The sequence below is a fragment of the Podarcis muralis genome, chromosome 11, assembly GCF_964188315.1.
Source record: "Podarcis muralis chromosome 11, rPodMur119.hap1.1, whole genome shotgun sequence".
Lineage (NCBI taxonomy): Eukaryota > Metazoa > Chordata > Lepidosauria > Squamata > Lacertidae > Podarcis > Podarcis muralis.
This window is the reverse complement of record NC_135665.1, coordinates 36,956,452-36,972,269: the sequence shown is the minus strand read 5'-3', so window position 1 is coordinate 36,972,269 and position 15,818 is coordinate 36,956,452. Positions and strand designations below refer to the sequence as shown.

Sequence of the window (15,818 nt, the reverse complement as noted above, 5' to 3'; positions counted from 1 at the left end):
GGCATTCATCATGGTGTTCCGTTGCGCCAGAAGCGGTTTAGTCACACTGGCCACATGACCAGGTAAGCTGTCTGCGGAGAAACGCCGGCTCCCTGGCCTGAAAGCGAGATGAGTGCTGCAACCCCATGGTCGAATTCAACTGGACTTAACCGTCTAGGGATCCTTTACCATTACCTTTTTAACATAAATATACTAGTCTAAAACCAGAACCCTCGCTAAAAGAGATGAAGACCCAGCCGGTACTAACTTGCTAGGTAGTAACTACTTCTTATTCAGTGATCACGTGCCTCCACCAGCGTAGAACAAAAGCAGAAATAGCCTATTCAGTTTACTAAGCTTCTAGCATCTGGATTCTTTGCACTGAAAGATGTTAAAAGTGAAGAGGCTGCTTGTTGGTGTGAATGTTACAAGAGGAGGTTCCATTTCGGAGCCTTTTCACCTTTAAAAAGGCACACATTTTTTTCCTGATAAAGATGATATTCCTATTTTGGTAAAACAAGTATATTCTGGCCTTAACTTATAACTTGCTGATTTGAAGCACAATATCATGGTACAGATCAAATGTAAACTTCTTACATATTTGGCAATTATCAACATACTTAGCCACCATTGGGCAATCCTGGCATCACTGTACAAAACAGACTTGTCATTTGGATTAGAAAGAGTTATGAATAATCAGAGCCCTTCGTTGACACACTGTTCCTATTCCTATGATGTGATGCAGGGGAGAAATCAACCAACCATGTATTTAGCAAATACTCAACATGCGTTTTAATCAGTTGGAATAAATAATGTAGCCAAAGTCAGTGTTGATGTTAAAATTTTTATCCTTAGGATTTAAAGTTATTTTAAAAAAGGGAAATATATTCATCATAAGCAGCATCAGATGCTATTTAAACATGATGTCATTTTCATATTTAACACACATAGCGTGAATTCTGTTGAAAAGCTGAGAATTGAACACGCATATAGTTTTCCAACCTGAAATCAGGCCTTACTGGCCACCAATGGTTCCATGTGAGAAATTTAAAATGGAAAACAATGCCATCTAATTTCACTGAAACTGCCATATTTCTTTCTATTTGAATAGCTGGGTATTCCATAAATGTCTCTTCAATAAAGCAAGGAGTAAAAGATGAAGATACCTGAATTATCTGTCTGTGACCACATAATTGAGGGCCCAATGGGCTTGTATAAATAAAGTCCAACTTTACACAATATAGGCAGAAATATTTTAACAGTTAAATTGCTTCTGGTTAAAAAAAAACCAAAAACAAAAAAAACTTGTGGCAAAAAAAAAAAAAGATAAATCCCAAAGGGTCTTTGTTCTTCAATCACCAGTAATTTGTACCCTTCAAAAAGATACCCTGCCATTTTTCTCCTGCTTCAAAACAATACTTTTTTGGGAGGAAAGGTATGGTGAAAATAAGAATCAAATGCAATGAACTCTCAGGTGAAGTTGTCCAGCAATGGACATTGTTCCAGTGCCCTCTATAAACCATCAGTATTGTCCTTGTCCAGTGGCATGGGCTTTTTTCTTGCCATGGTAGCAAACAGTGCATCCATCATGCCCAAGACTTCTAGTAATTCTTCTTGGAGATCAATCTCTTTTTCAATGAGATTTTGAAGTTTTAGAAATTGCCTGTCAATAACCGAGGACTGTCCAACCACAGGCATGTAGATTTCTGCCAAGGAAGAGATACAAGTTAAAATGGAACTTCCCTGCTTAATGGGGTTTAACACATCTTATAAGCCTAAAACGAGTTTCCAGCCGCACCTTTAAAAAGTCTAAAATCATTTTATTGAAGACAGCAAAGTTTTGCAGGCTGGCATCTTGTATCAAACGAAAGAGGCAATGAGAAGTTTAATAAATGCAATACAAATGCTATCATCATCCTGACGGTCATTGTTTATAAAAAAAAGACAATGATTTTTCAATAAAATCATTTCAATGAGATCTAAAAGTGCTTTCAAAAATTGTTCAATTAACAGTTACCCTTATAACTGTTATACACAGATATTTTATTAATTTTGCTTTTTAAAAGGAAACCTTTTATTATTATCAACACGTTTATAAAAGTGCTTTGCTCAAGCTTCCAAAGCAGCTGGCAACACAAGTCACAGCCAGCTTTCAATTAGTCTCTGTGGAAAGCAAAAAAAGGACAGGACTGGTGTGGAAGGCTTTCTATGAAAGGGCTTAAATCCAGCTACAAGTAAAACTGTGTGTGTCGACTGTAAAAGGGTCAGCTTCTCACACAGCAAACTGCCCAGTAACTATGATCTCCATCAGACCATCAAGGTGCCTCAGCCACCCAGAGATCTGGCAGGTGGCAAGTGGACTCAGCATCTTTTCAATTGAAGCACCTTGTCTTTGGCCTTCTGCTCAAAGAAGGCCCCAGAGCCCATCACTTTTTACATGCTAAGTGAATATATTTTAATATACACAGGCCTTTTTTAAAAAAAGTAAAGTTTAATTATTGGTTTGTATCCAGAGGCACAACAGCATAAGGACATTCACGCAAGAGGATTTCCCCATCCCCTCCTCTCCACTGCAGCCCTCTGAAGATGCACAAACCATGGATTCAAGGGCCCCCTGTGAAATGCCATGGGATGAAAAGTGGTGCTGAAGTGGAAGCAAGGAAATAAAGATCAGGCCCCTTGCACAAGGTGTCCCCACTCAGTTTCAGCCATTTTCCTCTTTCCTACTGCAGTGCCCCTTGCCTGACCCCATGCCTTTCCCATCTTTCTTCTATAGTAGAATTCAGGATGGCACATGCAGCGATCAGACCATCTCTCATCCAGTCACTAACCAGATCCCGACCCACATCATGTGCCTTCAGACCACAAACCTCTATTAAATTGGTTATCATGGTAGTGTAAGAAAGTCTTGCACACAAAGCAAAGGCCATACCAATACATAGCCAGTGCATCCTTCTTTGTGTATAGAAAAAAGGGTGTCTTGGGTTACCTGCATATGAATCAATTCTATTAGTATTGTCAGATATTAGTACTTACCTATAATCATTTCTGCAATGTTTATCAGCACAGGAGCAAATCTTGCATCAGTCACGTGTCTGCAAGTTAATAGCCAGATGTTAGCAATTTTCACTATTGTAGAAGAAACACACTGAAGGCTATGTTCTCCGTCATAGGGAGAAGGTGCTGTAGGGAGCTGGTGAGATGCAAGTGAGAAATAGAGGACAACTGCCGGCTACCAAAGTTCCTTCCCTTCCATCCTATTTCTGTTAACAAGAGAGGAAATGAGGGTACTTCTACCAATCATATTTACCTCTTTTCTATGAGCTAGGTATTCAGAATAATTAAGGATTATACCATTCCGACATATTAAAGAATCACATACTGTAGATGGAGGACTTCCACCTCTAAACAGCTAGATAGTTGGGCTTCATGAAACCAGAGCTGATGCATGAAAAGGAGAAGAGAGCCACAACTTTCAGGCAAAGGATTTCTTTTTAAGAAGCTTGCAAATGCAATGACTTTTGAAAAGAAGGAACAGGTGCCATGTGCCAGGCAGGGAAAGGAAGTCTAAAGAGTTATGGGGCTATAAAGTTGCTAAAAAGCAGGGGTAGCCAAAACTCTGAACTGCAGAGATTCAAACTTCCATCAGCCCCAGCTAGGATGGCCAATGACCAGGAAAAAGGGGAGTTGTTGCCCAATAATGTCTGAATAACTCCTCCAGCTCCTCCAGTAATTCTGCCAGCTGCAGCAATCCGAAGAGGAGAGGTGAGAGCTAAAAGCGGGGGGGCTGAATTGCATGTGCCAATCTGACCTAACTTGCTGGCTCTCTGGCTGTAGGCATCTAGTTCAGATGTGTACCCAGAAGCTAAGCAGTGCTTTGCCAGGACTGGGTTCCTGTGATCATCCCACCCAAACCTTCACAAGCCGACCTTTCCTTGTTCCACTTTGACATGGCAGAACTGTCTGAAAGCCTTGCTTTAGAAAGCAGAATGCCCAGTGTCATTTCTCCCAATCTGTAGCACAATTTTTTGGCCCAGAAAACACAATTACCGAGCAATTACCTTATCAAGAAAGAAAGGAGGACACTGAGCTGTTTTTCATCTCTCCCTGCGAGCGCGTTTTTCAAGGTTCCTCTGCGGTTTAATTCCTGAAAGACCGTGACTATAACTTCAGGTGGCTTTTTCCTCGCGGAATCCTAGAAGCACAAAGCAAGGGCATTGCATGAACTTAAGCAATTTGAATCATGCCTTGTCCATAAAGAAAAGGGAATGCATTCAGAATGTATCTAAAATTCATTAACGAGACAGCTCATTGGGCTTCTAAGCCTCCAGTTCCTGTCAGTCCTTTAATAGCAAGGAGCTGCTCAAGGACCATCAAGTGAAACGTCTACAACTCTGGCTTCTATTCCCAACCAAAATAAGATGTTATTTCTACAAATGGAGCCCATGCCCAGCAGTGGTGATAAGAGTCTGTAGATTTTGGCTGGACTAGAGCTGGGGAATGTTTCTCAGCAAGAAGGCTGCATTTCTTTCTGGGCAACTTTCTGAGGGCCACCTATGAGCACTAGGTGAGGCCAGAGAGAAAAGTAGGGAGAGCAATGAAAAGTTTGACTTGTATAGATTAGTTTTACACATACTCTCATTCTTCTCTCTCTGTCCAGGCATGTGTGGCAAAATCAGGGTTCCAGGACACATTCTAGCAGGCAAATACAATCAAGGACACAGGAAAGCAGACCCAGTGAAGGATGTGGCCTGGGAAGAGTCCCAGGGCCAGATGGAGAGGTCTAAAGGGCCATAATCGGCCAGACAGAAAGATCTACTCTACAGTTACTATCACTTGTGAGTTTTGCTTTCTGGTATAAGTAGGTATATAAAACAGAAGAAAGCATGGCTCATCAAATATAAAAAGGCACTTGAGTATTTTTTTAGTTCATTAAGGCTCAGGAGTAAACCCTACACAAATGGAGTGGGGTCCCTAAGACAGTTGGATGGTGTCTTGTACACCTCCTTCCGACGACTCCTGCAGCAGAGCTGGTGCCAAACGTATTGCTGTGCTTTGGACCACATCAGTGAAACCAAGAGGGCGGTCTTCTTGCCTGAGCAGCCCAGGACCTCCATACACACTGCTCAGGCTTGCACCCTGGGGAGGCCACTTTGGTGCTGCTGACACAAGAGTTTGACTTCACCCCCAAAGGTGCATTGCATCGTCTCTCGAGACAGATGGACGCCGCCAACAACAACAAAAATACACAACAACCTTTTCATGAGATTTCCCACTGTTGGCAGTAACATCCATGCTGTAACTATGGGCTGTACCTCACTAAATTATTGACTGTACAGGATGACTACTGCAAACACAATGGAACAGCCTCTCCCTCTCCTCCCTCCACAAACCCCCAGATCTGATCCAGAGCTGGAGGGACCCCAGAGCAGAGGAAGGGCAAGTTCTGTTGTACTTGTGGGAGTCATTCTGCACACACAATTATTTAGTTGTACACAGCCCATGAACAATAGAAGGCCTTTGTTTATGGATCATTTTATGTCACATTCACTGGAAAGTTTTATGATACAATAGTATAACTGAAACAGAATCATCCAATCTAAAAGGTGACTCATGTACTACTACCTTACCTGAAGTACAGCATCAAGAGCCTTTGAAACCTGGAAACTTCTCAGGAGCTTATCATATTTCTTCAAATAGGTTTTGGCAGGCCTACTGACAACGAAATCCTCCTAAAAAAGGAAGGGAGAGACAATCCATGATAAAACCCACAAATCACCATCCCACCTACTTCAATATCACCTTTGTATTGTTTGCATAGTTTATCCTGCCATAGAAATGCAAAACCAGACACATTTTGTTCTTGTCAAGTTTATTTTCCCCTACACCCAGTACAGTGTTACCTCGGGTTAAGTACTTAATTTGTTCCGGAGGTCCGTTCTTAACCTGAAGCTGTTCTTAACCTGAAGCACCACTTTAGCTAGTGGGGCCTCCCGCTGCCACTGCACGATTTCTGCTCTCATCCTGAAGCAAAGATCTTAACCTGAAGCACTATTTCTGGGTTAGCGGAGTCTGTAACCTGAAGCATATGTAACCCGAGGTACCACTGTACACTAAAAGTAGGGAACAGTCTGATTCAGTATACGGCAGCTTCCTAAGTTCCTCCAACTGATCAGTCAATGAAATGTTGCAGCCTAACTAACTTCCCCTGAAGTCTTTGTTACTCAGTTTCAAAAACATGATCTGTTAAGGCACCTCTTTTGCTAGTAGAAAACAGGACTTGCTCTGTGCATCCTTTCGTTCCATACCTGCTTTGGCATGTAGTTCTTTCCTTTCACAAAGGTCCTATAGGCGGGCCTTCTCCTCTGCTGAAGAAGCTCTCTTGCACCTTCACGCTTCCGATGTTTAACATTCAGTATTCCATTTGTCATGCCTACAACTAGAGATTCATCCTCAGGCTAAAAGGAAGGAGAAACAGGCTTGCTTACCCAGAAACTTTAACTCAGACACACATTTTTAGTTCTCTGTCTTTAGTTTAAAGCTTCCCATTTACAGCAAAGAAGAATTGCCTCGGGTAATATTTATTTTATTAAGAGATTATTTTTTTTAGCTGCCCTTCAGCAGTTAGGTATCAGGGTAGTATATAAAATAAGGCAACAATGGCTTCTAATATTCCATTCTGAGCAGAGGGCAATTGTGAAAAGACATCAAGAATGGAATCAAGTTAAAGCCTGTCCCTAATTACCTGGCCTAGGCTACATCCACAACACATATTTCAGGCACTATCATTCCATTTTAAAAGTCATAGCTTCCCTCCTGCAAAAAATCCTGGGTACTGTACTCCGTTTAAGGGCCTCCTAACACCTCTCAGCTCCCTTAACAACAACTATAGCTTCAAGCATTCTTGGGGGTGGGGATGACTCTTAAAGAGGAACAAGAGAGCTTTAAATGTATGATGGAGCTGTGACCCAGGTGAGGTTAACCCCCAGCAACTTCTTCTAGTCTAATAATGCAATCTTATGCATGTTTATTCGAAAGCAAGTTCCACGGGGTTTATTTAAAGATAAGCATGCATAGGATTGTGCTGTCCAGTGCTTGAGGGATTGAAGTGATTGGCATTGGTGCCAACAGCCTTTAACTTGCCAAATTGGATGGTTCATGTACCTATTGACAATTAAGGTGATCTAAGATGGCTTTGGGCAGCACTGTCACCTCACCTGTAATCACCTGCCTGGTGCAAACAATATCTATTTGAAAGAAAACCTGGTGCAATACATTCCAGACAGACCCCTTCCGGGGGGGGGGGGGTTCCACATTGCTTCCATACCAATATTGCAAGCATAACTGAAAGAAACCTCTTGGGGTGCCTACCAATCCTACAATTCTATGAAGAAGCCGGTGTGTCACCTAGTGTGTGTCTAAGCTCAATTTTCAAATTGTCAGGTTGTCATCACTTGCCAGAAGGTTTATTATAGTACTTACTGCCAAGGCAAGACTGAGAATGGATGCTGCATAGTTAAAGCTGTGGACGACCTTGTAGGAAGTTGTACTGTAAACCTTCACATGCCTACAAAGAGAAAGCAAAAATACAGATTTCAGAGTACTCAACAGGTTAAATATTTCATGAAAATGTGACTTGCACCCAGTTGCTGCAAAAAAAAAAATATTAAAAAAATATGTGGCTAAACCCATATTTTCAAGTCGTATCTTTTAGTGAAGGGGGGTGAAACCAGAAGTAGAGTAAGAATGCATGCAAGTCAATATTCTTGGAACAATGCTAAATTGTATATCCAGCTCTACATTCTGCAGTCTGCTTGTTTATTGAATTTATATCGCACCATTCCTCCCGAGGGAGCCCAGGACAGCAAACAGATCCACAATTTAAAGACAAAAACAAAGCACAAACTTTCTGAAAACAGTTACATGTAAAAAAAAAACCCATTATTTCATCCAGTGATCTTCGGGTTGCCAGGAGTAGAGTGCCACCAAATTCCTGGGTAAAAAGGAATTTTTCTGAAATTCTTTCTGAAAGCTAATGGTGATAAAGGCACCTTTAACCAGTCGCAAGACAAAACAGAAAACACACAGCTCTGCGTATGGAATTACACCTCTACACGGAAAGCTCCCTAGAAAAGCCAATAAGAGAAAGTGTGAAAAATACAAACCTGTCTAGTGAGCCGGAAAGCAGTCTCTGACCAGAGCTACTCAGACACAAACAGGTTACAGTTTTATGGTGATTTCTCAAGGACACTAGTAACTGTCCTCCTCTAAGGAAGTCCCAGACTTTAACATAACGACCACCTTTTAAAAAGAAATGATTATTTGCACACAAATAGTAAACAAGCCATTTCATAGGCATGCATGAGTACTGCCACAATTTTCCCTCTAGGCCAGGGTTTCCCAAACTTGGGTCTCCAGCTGTTTTGGAGACTACAATCCCCATCATCCCTGACCAATGGTCCTGCTAGCTGGGGATGATGGGGGGGGGGGGACGGACTTGTGGCCCTCTAGATGTTACTGAACTACAACTGCCATCAGACCTCGCTAGCATGGACATTGATCAGGGATGGTGGGAGCTGTAGCACAGCAATCTCTAGATATTCCACATATTCCCCACCCAGAACATATAATCTGATAGAAGATAAAACATCCCCTTACAGTAGGAAGCACTTGTCTCCCATACAGACTGCATTACACACAGAGACCTACATGAACAGCAGCTAAAGGAAAGACACACATATCTCCCTCTGACAATCCAAAGTCAACCTTGCATGTTTTTTTCTTTAAAAGATGATGGGAAACCAAGATTGAAAACAGCATTTCAATATACCCTTGAAAAAAGAAAAAAGACTTAGAAGCTACTATCTAGCAAGCACAGGGCTTCAGCCACAAATGGTACCGAACCTTAGAGCAGTACACTCTTGTCACTAGGGTCTGCACCCTCTATCAATTACAAAGAGGGAAATAAGTAAGACAGATTGCAGATAGAACTAGAAACAAGCTGTATGGCTGGAAGGAGGGAGGGAGGGAGGGAGGGAAACTGCCCGTTTGATAAAATACCTGCAGTCACAAGAAGACCTCCGGAAGGAAAGAGATTAACACTCTCAACCGGCTGCCCATGTTCTATCGTCATGACGCTTTTTTCTGCCCGTGTATCAAACACTTTCACAGTATGATCATATGAACCTAGGAGGCATCCCAGAAATAAGAAAAAAGAAGAGTTTGAGGGTTGTAACAGTTGACATCATGACTACAAGCCTACTATTTCAATGAGTCTGTACTGCATATGACTTAGCTGGATGCAACCCCAAGATTTTAACATACATAGAATAATGGAATGTTGTTCTAGGTGCAAATTCCCTCCTGCCCAGACCCAAAGCACTGTTATTGAAACAGCCACTGGCATAATATAAAACATCAATGATCAACTCACATCTTGCCCCTCCACACCAAATCACACTGAAAGGAGCTGTTCTGAAGGGACACACCACTTTACCCAAGCATGATTCCAGAAGTTACGGTTAAGAGTCTAAAATAAATCGCTCACTAAAAAGAGTGCAGCAAACACCTGCAGGTTTTGAATATTGTTTTCATTTGATTTGTGATTTTAATTCAGAGAAGCCATTTGGTGACTCCTCTCTCATCGCCCATAATGTCTGGGTTGCAATATTTTTAAATGAGCCAACTACAATTATGTCTTCTTATGCAATGACTTCTACTTAGATCAAGCGTGTAGAAAAGGAAACGCAAGTGCAAAAAAAAAAAAAATTCAGCTTAAGCAGAAAATCATTCTGCCTGAACAGAGCCACAAAAATTTGGAAGCAACACAATATTAAGAAGGCATTAAATTAGAGAAGCAAATGGAGGTTACAGGGCAATAGGGAAAGCAAGCCTTCTATAGCAGGAATGGGGAAACTCCTTCAGCCTGAAGGCCACATTCTTTTCTGGGCAACCTCCCAAGAGCCAAATGCCAATGGTGGGTGGGGCCAGGGGCAAAAGTGGGCAGAGCAATAAATGTACCTAGCAGGCTAGTTGTCTCACATATACACCTCTCTATCCTCCCATCCAGGAAACGAAGTGGCCATTATCAAAGTTCAAGGACATATTCCAGCCAGGCAAAAGCACTCAAGGAGGGCATAAATGGGGCTGGTGAGGGGTGTGGCCTAGCCAGATCATGTGCTGGAGGGGGGGCATAGGGAGAGAGAACCAAGGGCCAAATAGAGCAACATGAAGGGTTGCATTTGGCCTCCAGCTCTGATTCTCCAGCTCTGTTTTATGGTAAACCTGCAATATCTGCAAAGAAAGTGTGCCCAGCAGTGATACAGAGAAGCAGAAAGTGAACCACCAACCTGTTACAAAAAGATCAGCATTCAGTTTACTAGTACAGCCACATCTCACATAGTCTGTGTGCTCGTTGTAGGATACGATTTCTGATGCGGATGATATGTCCCACACCTTTGATGTGTAATCATCTGCTCCAGATACTATTCGGAATTTATCGGATAGAAAGCCCACAACATGTACTGCTCTAAAAAGAAAGATTCAAAGTTCCCCAAATTAGTCCTTTGCAGCGTTTGGTCACATACATGAATTTTCCATTAACCTCCAGTATTATTTATGGTGAAGATGGCTACATTTATATCCCACCTTTCCTCCAAGTTCAAGGAGGCATACATGGGCCTCTGCTCCCCATTTTATCCTCACAACAAGCCTGTGAGGTAGTTTACTACTGACAAATGTCTAGAGGACCTAGACACAAAAGCTTTCAAGGCAAATCCAGGAATTGGAAATCCTGAGAATATTCTGCTGAGATGACCTTGGATGTGTGGTCTGATGTGACAAATTCACCAGAAAACTAAATGAAATTTCCTGCTTTTGTACATCATGAAAAAGAAAAGTAGACATACTAAAGTGAGCCACCTGAAATGGACTGAGGTGTGAGCCAGTTTCCTTCGGTGACTAGTATTCCAGAACAGCAGGACCATAACTGACAAAGCCTTGCATGGATCTTTAGCAATCAAAGCTCTCAAGACGAAGGCACACAAAGCTCAAGTTGGCAGGAAGGTTCAAATGGGAAGTCGTCAAAGAAAAATTCAGTGCAAAATGCAGGCTACAAGCTTGATGCATCGTGATTACACAAAAAGCACTCATTAAATGCATTTTCAATACCCAGTGATCTTGAAATGTAAAACAAATCTTTGCAGAATGGACCTGTTTTAAGTAAAATATGCTCTCTTACTTAGTGTGGCCATCAAACTGTCGCAACGCTGCTCTCCCACTGGTATCAAAGAGTCGAATGCTGCCCTCTTCACTGCCAGCAACCAGCAACTTCCCGTCATCTCGATACGTAGCACAGTATGCTACATCTTTGAAGCGAGAGAATGTTTTGATTGGTTCTTGAGAGTATCGACCGTAAATGTGGATCTAGAACAAAATGTAATGTGTACATGGAGAGCATGACAACCAGAAGCAACTGAAATACCAAACTATCTCTTTTGCCCAATAGCAGTATTCTTGCTGGACTTCAGCCATTCATTCCATCTATTGTTAGCACAAGATCCTTCATGGAGAGGGGGAGATTTGGTGCCTGTAGGCTCTGTGCACAGAGGTACATTGCTCTATGGAATTTGATCATAAAGTGTCAAAAATGGATGACAGTAAGGGGCAGGGTTTTCCATCAACGCAATGACAGCCCTGAATATTTCATTCCCCACCCCCACCCCATTGGTCTGAATGGCAACCAGTTACTTACACGGGAGAAAGTAAAAGTGCAACACTCAGTGGACTGTTGGGTCTTGTGAACCACTTCCAGGCAATACATTTGATTTGATTTCAAACCATGCAAGCATCATTGTGATGTCAGGTGATTGACAAACAGGTGGTCCCACCTACCTGTCAAACTTGGCTTGCAAGGGATGGGGGAGAGATGACGCCATTTACCTTCCCGCCAGAGCAGTACCTATTTATCTACTTGCACTTTGACGTGCTTTCGAACTGCTAGGTTGGCAGAGCAGGGACCAGGCAACGGGAGCTCACCCCATCACGGGCATTCGAACTGCCGACCTTCTGATCAGCAAGTCCTAGGCTCTGTGGTTTAACCCACAGCGTCAACCGCGTTCCTATCATCAAGAATTACAATCTATAAATAAATTTTTGCTGCTTAAGTAATAAGTTTCCCCCCATCCTTCCATTGCCAGAAATGCTTTTTTCCTTCCAGCATATGTGCCATCCCTTTTTAGTTTATTTTCTAAATAATGCATGTATCCCAATGCCCCAAACAATCAGGTGATAATTATCTGTATACAACAAAAATTTCAACAGGGCTTTATGGAGGCAAACAGGATTCTAAAGGCCCTTTGCAGATAAAGGCAGCACATTCCTATGGTGTTACTTCCACAGCTGCAACACAAGCAGACAAAATAAGTGTGCAAGCAAACTAAGCAGAGCCCTATATAATACAAGTACAAGAAGAGGCTATGAAAACTGGACTATATTTTAAACCTTACCCTTGATGAAGCTGTGACAGCATAGTTATATGGAGGAACTGGAGAAAAGTCTATTTTGTTCACTGCACCAAACTCCTTTATCTGAATAGGAGCCTAAAAAAAAATGGTAGCATAATTAACATTGTGTTCTTAAGACAGTTCCTTTAACAGGATATTTACAAAAGTGAGAGCGAAGAACATCAAAATGTTAAAATATTTATTAGATTACAAACTTTTAAAAACCATTCAAAAATGTACTAGGTTTTATTTGTTTTAGTGCTATAACTCCTATATGGAATTGCATGTACAGGATTTCATCTGATTATTTAATTCATGTACTCTTGATTCTTGCATAGTTGTTTCCCTGTTTCATTATAGCTGTTTTAAAAAAGTTTTAAATTTTTCTTTGCACTCTAGTATCATAACAAAGCAGTATAATTGCAGCAGAGGTACATCTATTCAAGAAAACCATATATATATATATATATATATATATATATATATATATATATATATAATATTAACCTAATATAAGGAAGTACAGAACTCAAATGCAAAGTTTCCATGCATTCCCTTTCAATCTCCAAGTCAAATTAGTGAGATTGAAACAACGTATTATTACCTTGAAATTCTTCCAGTACGAAGTATCCTTTGTTACTTTCTCACCAAGCTTTGGAAAAGACTGAACTTTAACAGGTTTGTACTCAGCCATTTTATCTTAAGTACAGTAAAAGTTCTTCAAGTAGCAAAATATAATCTTCCAGCGTTGCAAATTTCATATGGCAAAGGTAGACCAGGCTTCTGAGGAGGAGAGAACAAGAGTACACAAAACACTGAAATCTATCTATAATACTAAGCAAACATGTACAGTGGTGCCCCGCAAGATGAATGCCTTGCAAGACGAAAAACTCGCTAGACGAAAGGGTTTTCCGTTTTTTGAGTCGTTCCGCAAGACAAATTTCCCTATGGGCTTGCTTCGCAAGACAAAACGTCTTGCGAGTTCTTGCGAGTTTGTTTCCTTTTTCTTAAAGCCGCTAAGCCGTTAATAGCCGCTAAGCCGTTAATAGCCGCTAAGCCGCTAATAGCCGTGCTTCGCAAGACAAAAAAACCGCAAGACGAAGAGACTCGCGGAACGGATTAATTTCGTCTTGCGAGGCACCACTGTACTGCAAATTTTAAAGCAATTCACAAACTATTCATTACCCCTATGAACTAACCTACTTTCCCTCATGTTGACTGACATGATACATTTTAATCCTCATCTAAAACTAGTATTTTGTTCCTCATTATACAGCTTCAATATTTGGCAGTTTTCTGTATCTAAAGCAGACTAGAATAGCTGTCCAAACCCTTCTAACGGAACTCAGTACATATCAGTATTTTGCCTCAAAAACAAAACCTATATATCCTGAACTGTCTTAAGTTTCTCCAGGATCACAGGATCTTGTGCAAAGCAATCACAAACTGAACTGACATGAAGTCTAGGGAGTAAATGATCATAGGAGTATAGAAAGCTGCCACTTTCTATATACTATACACTATACAGACCACTATAGTATAGTATAGTATAGTATAGTATAGTATAGTATAGTATAGTATAGTATAGTATACTATATATACTATACTATACTATACTATACTATATATAGTATAGTATACTATAGTATAGTATATAGTGTATATAGTATATAGTGTATATATAGTGTATATACTATACACTATACAGACCACTGACATATCTAGCCAAGTAGTGTCCACAGTAACTGGCATCAGCTCTTCCAGGTTTCAGACAGGGGACATTCCCAGCTCTACTTGAAGATGCCAGGGGTTGAATCAAAAACCTCATGTTTCTATGCTCTACCACTGAGCTACAGCCCTTTGATAAAACTACAGAAAAGCAATAATTCAGAGCACTGCCATTTGCCTTTAAGGGTGGTGGAGAGCAAGCAAAGTCAACATTAGCTCAATCCAAACAAAACTCTCAGTCAATGTCAGCTACTAACACCATAGTTAATAAGCATGTTTAGGACTACAGCTGACAAAGAACTTGATGTACAAGACAGAACAACATTCCTGACTTCACAAACCAGGAATAGTCAAAGTGTTGGGATACTCCAGGTATTGCTGGACTTCAGCTTCAATAATTACAATTCAGCAAAGCCAAGAGAAGCTTTTGGAGTCATTTCTCCCCCCCCCCCAAAAAAAAGGTAAGTGAGGTGGAGGTGGAGCAGAGAAAGAGAAAGAAAAGGAAACACATGATACAAGATTTTAAAGTTATGTATAGCGTGGAGAAAGTAAATAGAACATTTTCTGCCTCTTTCATAATATTAGGGTCTTAGGATCACCAGATGAAACTGATCACCTGATGAAATTGGATTGGAGGTTCAGAATAGACCAAATAAAAGTACTTCTTTATGTGCTGGAAATGGTCACTAGTTCAGAAAGCTATCAGTAGCAATGAGCCAGGACAGCTCAACAGAATGTCCACATTCAAAGGCAGTATTCCCTTAAATATCGAACACTAGGAGATGAAGAGATTGACTGTTTTTAACTGTTTTTATTTGTATTTTTTCTTTTTCTATTTTGTAATATTGTAAAAACCCTAATAAAAAATTTATAAAAAAAATTAAATAAATATCGAATACTAGGAACAGACAACCTGTGGAGAGAGGCTGCTGCCATTAATCCCTTGCCTGTAGGATTCTCTGTCTTCGTTGAAAATAAGATACTGGACTAAATTTGGCTCTAGAAAGGTTCTCCTGAAGCTTTCCCTGAAAGGAAAGTCACACGCGCGTGTTTCCTGCGGGCAAGACCTCCAGCCTTTCAATCAAGGGACTAATTTTACCTCAGAATTTGAAGATTTCTTCCTCAACGCTTTAGAGTCACGTTGCCGCCTATGGAGGCCGCCATCACCGCGCTCAAGCTTCCGGATAGGATGCTTACGTCATGAGCATCGCGCCGCCCCTGCCGCCAACAACGGCGCGTTGTGTTCTACTCTCGATCCCCGTCCTAGAGATAGGAAGAAAATAACACCACCTAAACTTCGGGTTTCTATCGGAAAGGGGCTGCCCGCGGGGAGCCGCACAAACATAACCCAGCGCGAGAGCCGCTTGACGGTGCCCGCATTTCTGTCCTATTCAGCTCATATCATCTCACCATTATTATAATTCTTCCTGAAGCCGGAATTTTATTAGGCCTTCCTTTTCCTGCCCTTAGGGACGCGGGTGGCTCTTTGGTCTAACCACAGAGCCTATCGCTTGCCACCTTACCTTATCTCTATGTCGGGAAAGCGGAGGGAGGAGCCTTTTGTGGTGACGTATGACATCGGTCTCCTTCCCCCCCTGAACTTAAAGT

The 15,818-nt window shown here is 41.3% G+C and overlaps 1 protein-coding gene across 2 annotated transcripts; it reads right to left on the bottom strand.

The window, feature by feature from the left end:
* Positions 1-809: 809 nt before the first annotated feature.
* On the bottom strand, positions 810-15,817 carry UTP15 (UTP15 small subunit processome component). 2 transcript variants are annotated; one of them, XM_028749568.2, is made up of 14 exons: positions 15,734-15,817; positions 15,310-15,473; positions 13,087-13,265; positions 12,486-12,578; positions 11,219-11,403; positions 10,329-10,507; positions 9,040-9,165; positions 8,145-8,280; positions 7,462-7,546; positions 6,288-6,437; positions 5,610-5,711; positions 4,041-4,174; positions 3,016-3,074; positions 810-1,685 (listed from the first exon to the last, which is right to left on the bottom strand). In XM_028749568.2, exons 3-14 carry the CDS (start codon positions 13,174-13,176, stop codon positions 1,492-1,494), a joined length of 1,533 nt encoding a protein of 510 aa, XP_028605401.2. In that variant the 5' UTR covers positions 13,177-13,265; positions 15,310-15,473; positions 15,734-15,817; the 3' UTR covers positions 810-1,491. The 2 variants fall into 2 exon arrangements, with proteins under 2 accessions (XP_028605401.2, XP_028605402.2); XM_028749569.2 differs by lacking the exon at positions 15,734-15,817 and adding an exon at positions 15,621-15,718.
* Position 15,818: the final 1 nt, after the last annotated feature.

Bases quoted from the DNA above. Each gene is read 5' to 3' on its own strand.
- UTP15 (XM_028749568.2), bottom strand. From the start codon at position 13,176: ATGGCTGAGTACAAACCTGTTAAAGTTCAGTCTTTTCCAAAGCTTGGT. The intron at 7,547-8,144 runs GTTTGTATTTTT...TTCTCTTTGTAG, and splicing joins CTTTCCGGCTCACTAGACAG to GCATGTGAAGGTTTACAGTA. The intron at 4,175-5,609 runs GTAAGGTAGTAG...TTGTGCTTCTAG, and splicing joins CTCTTGATGCTGTACTTCAG to GATTCCGCGAGGAAAAAGCC.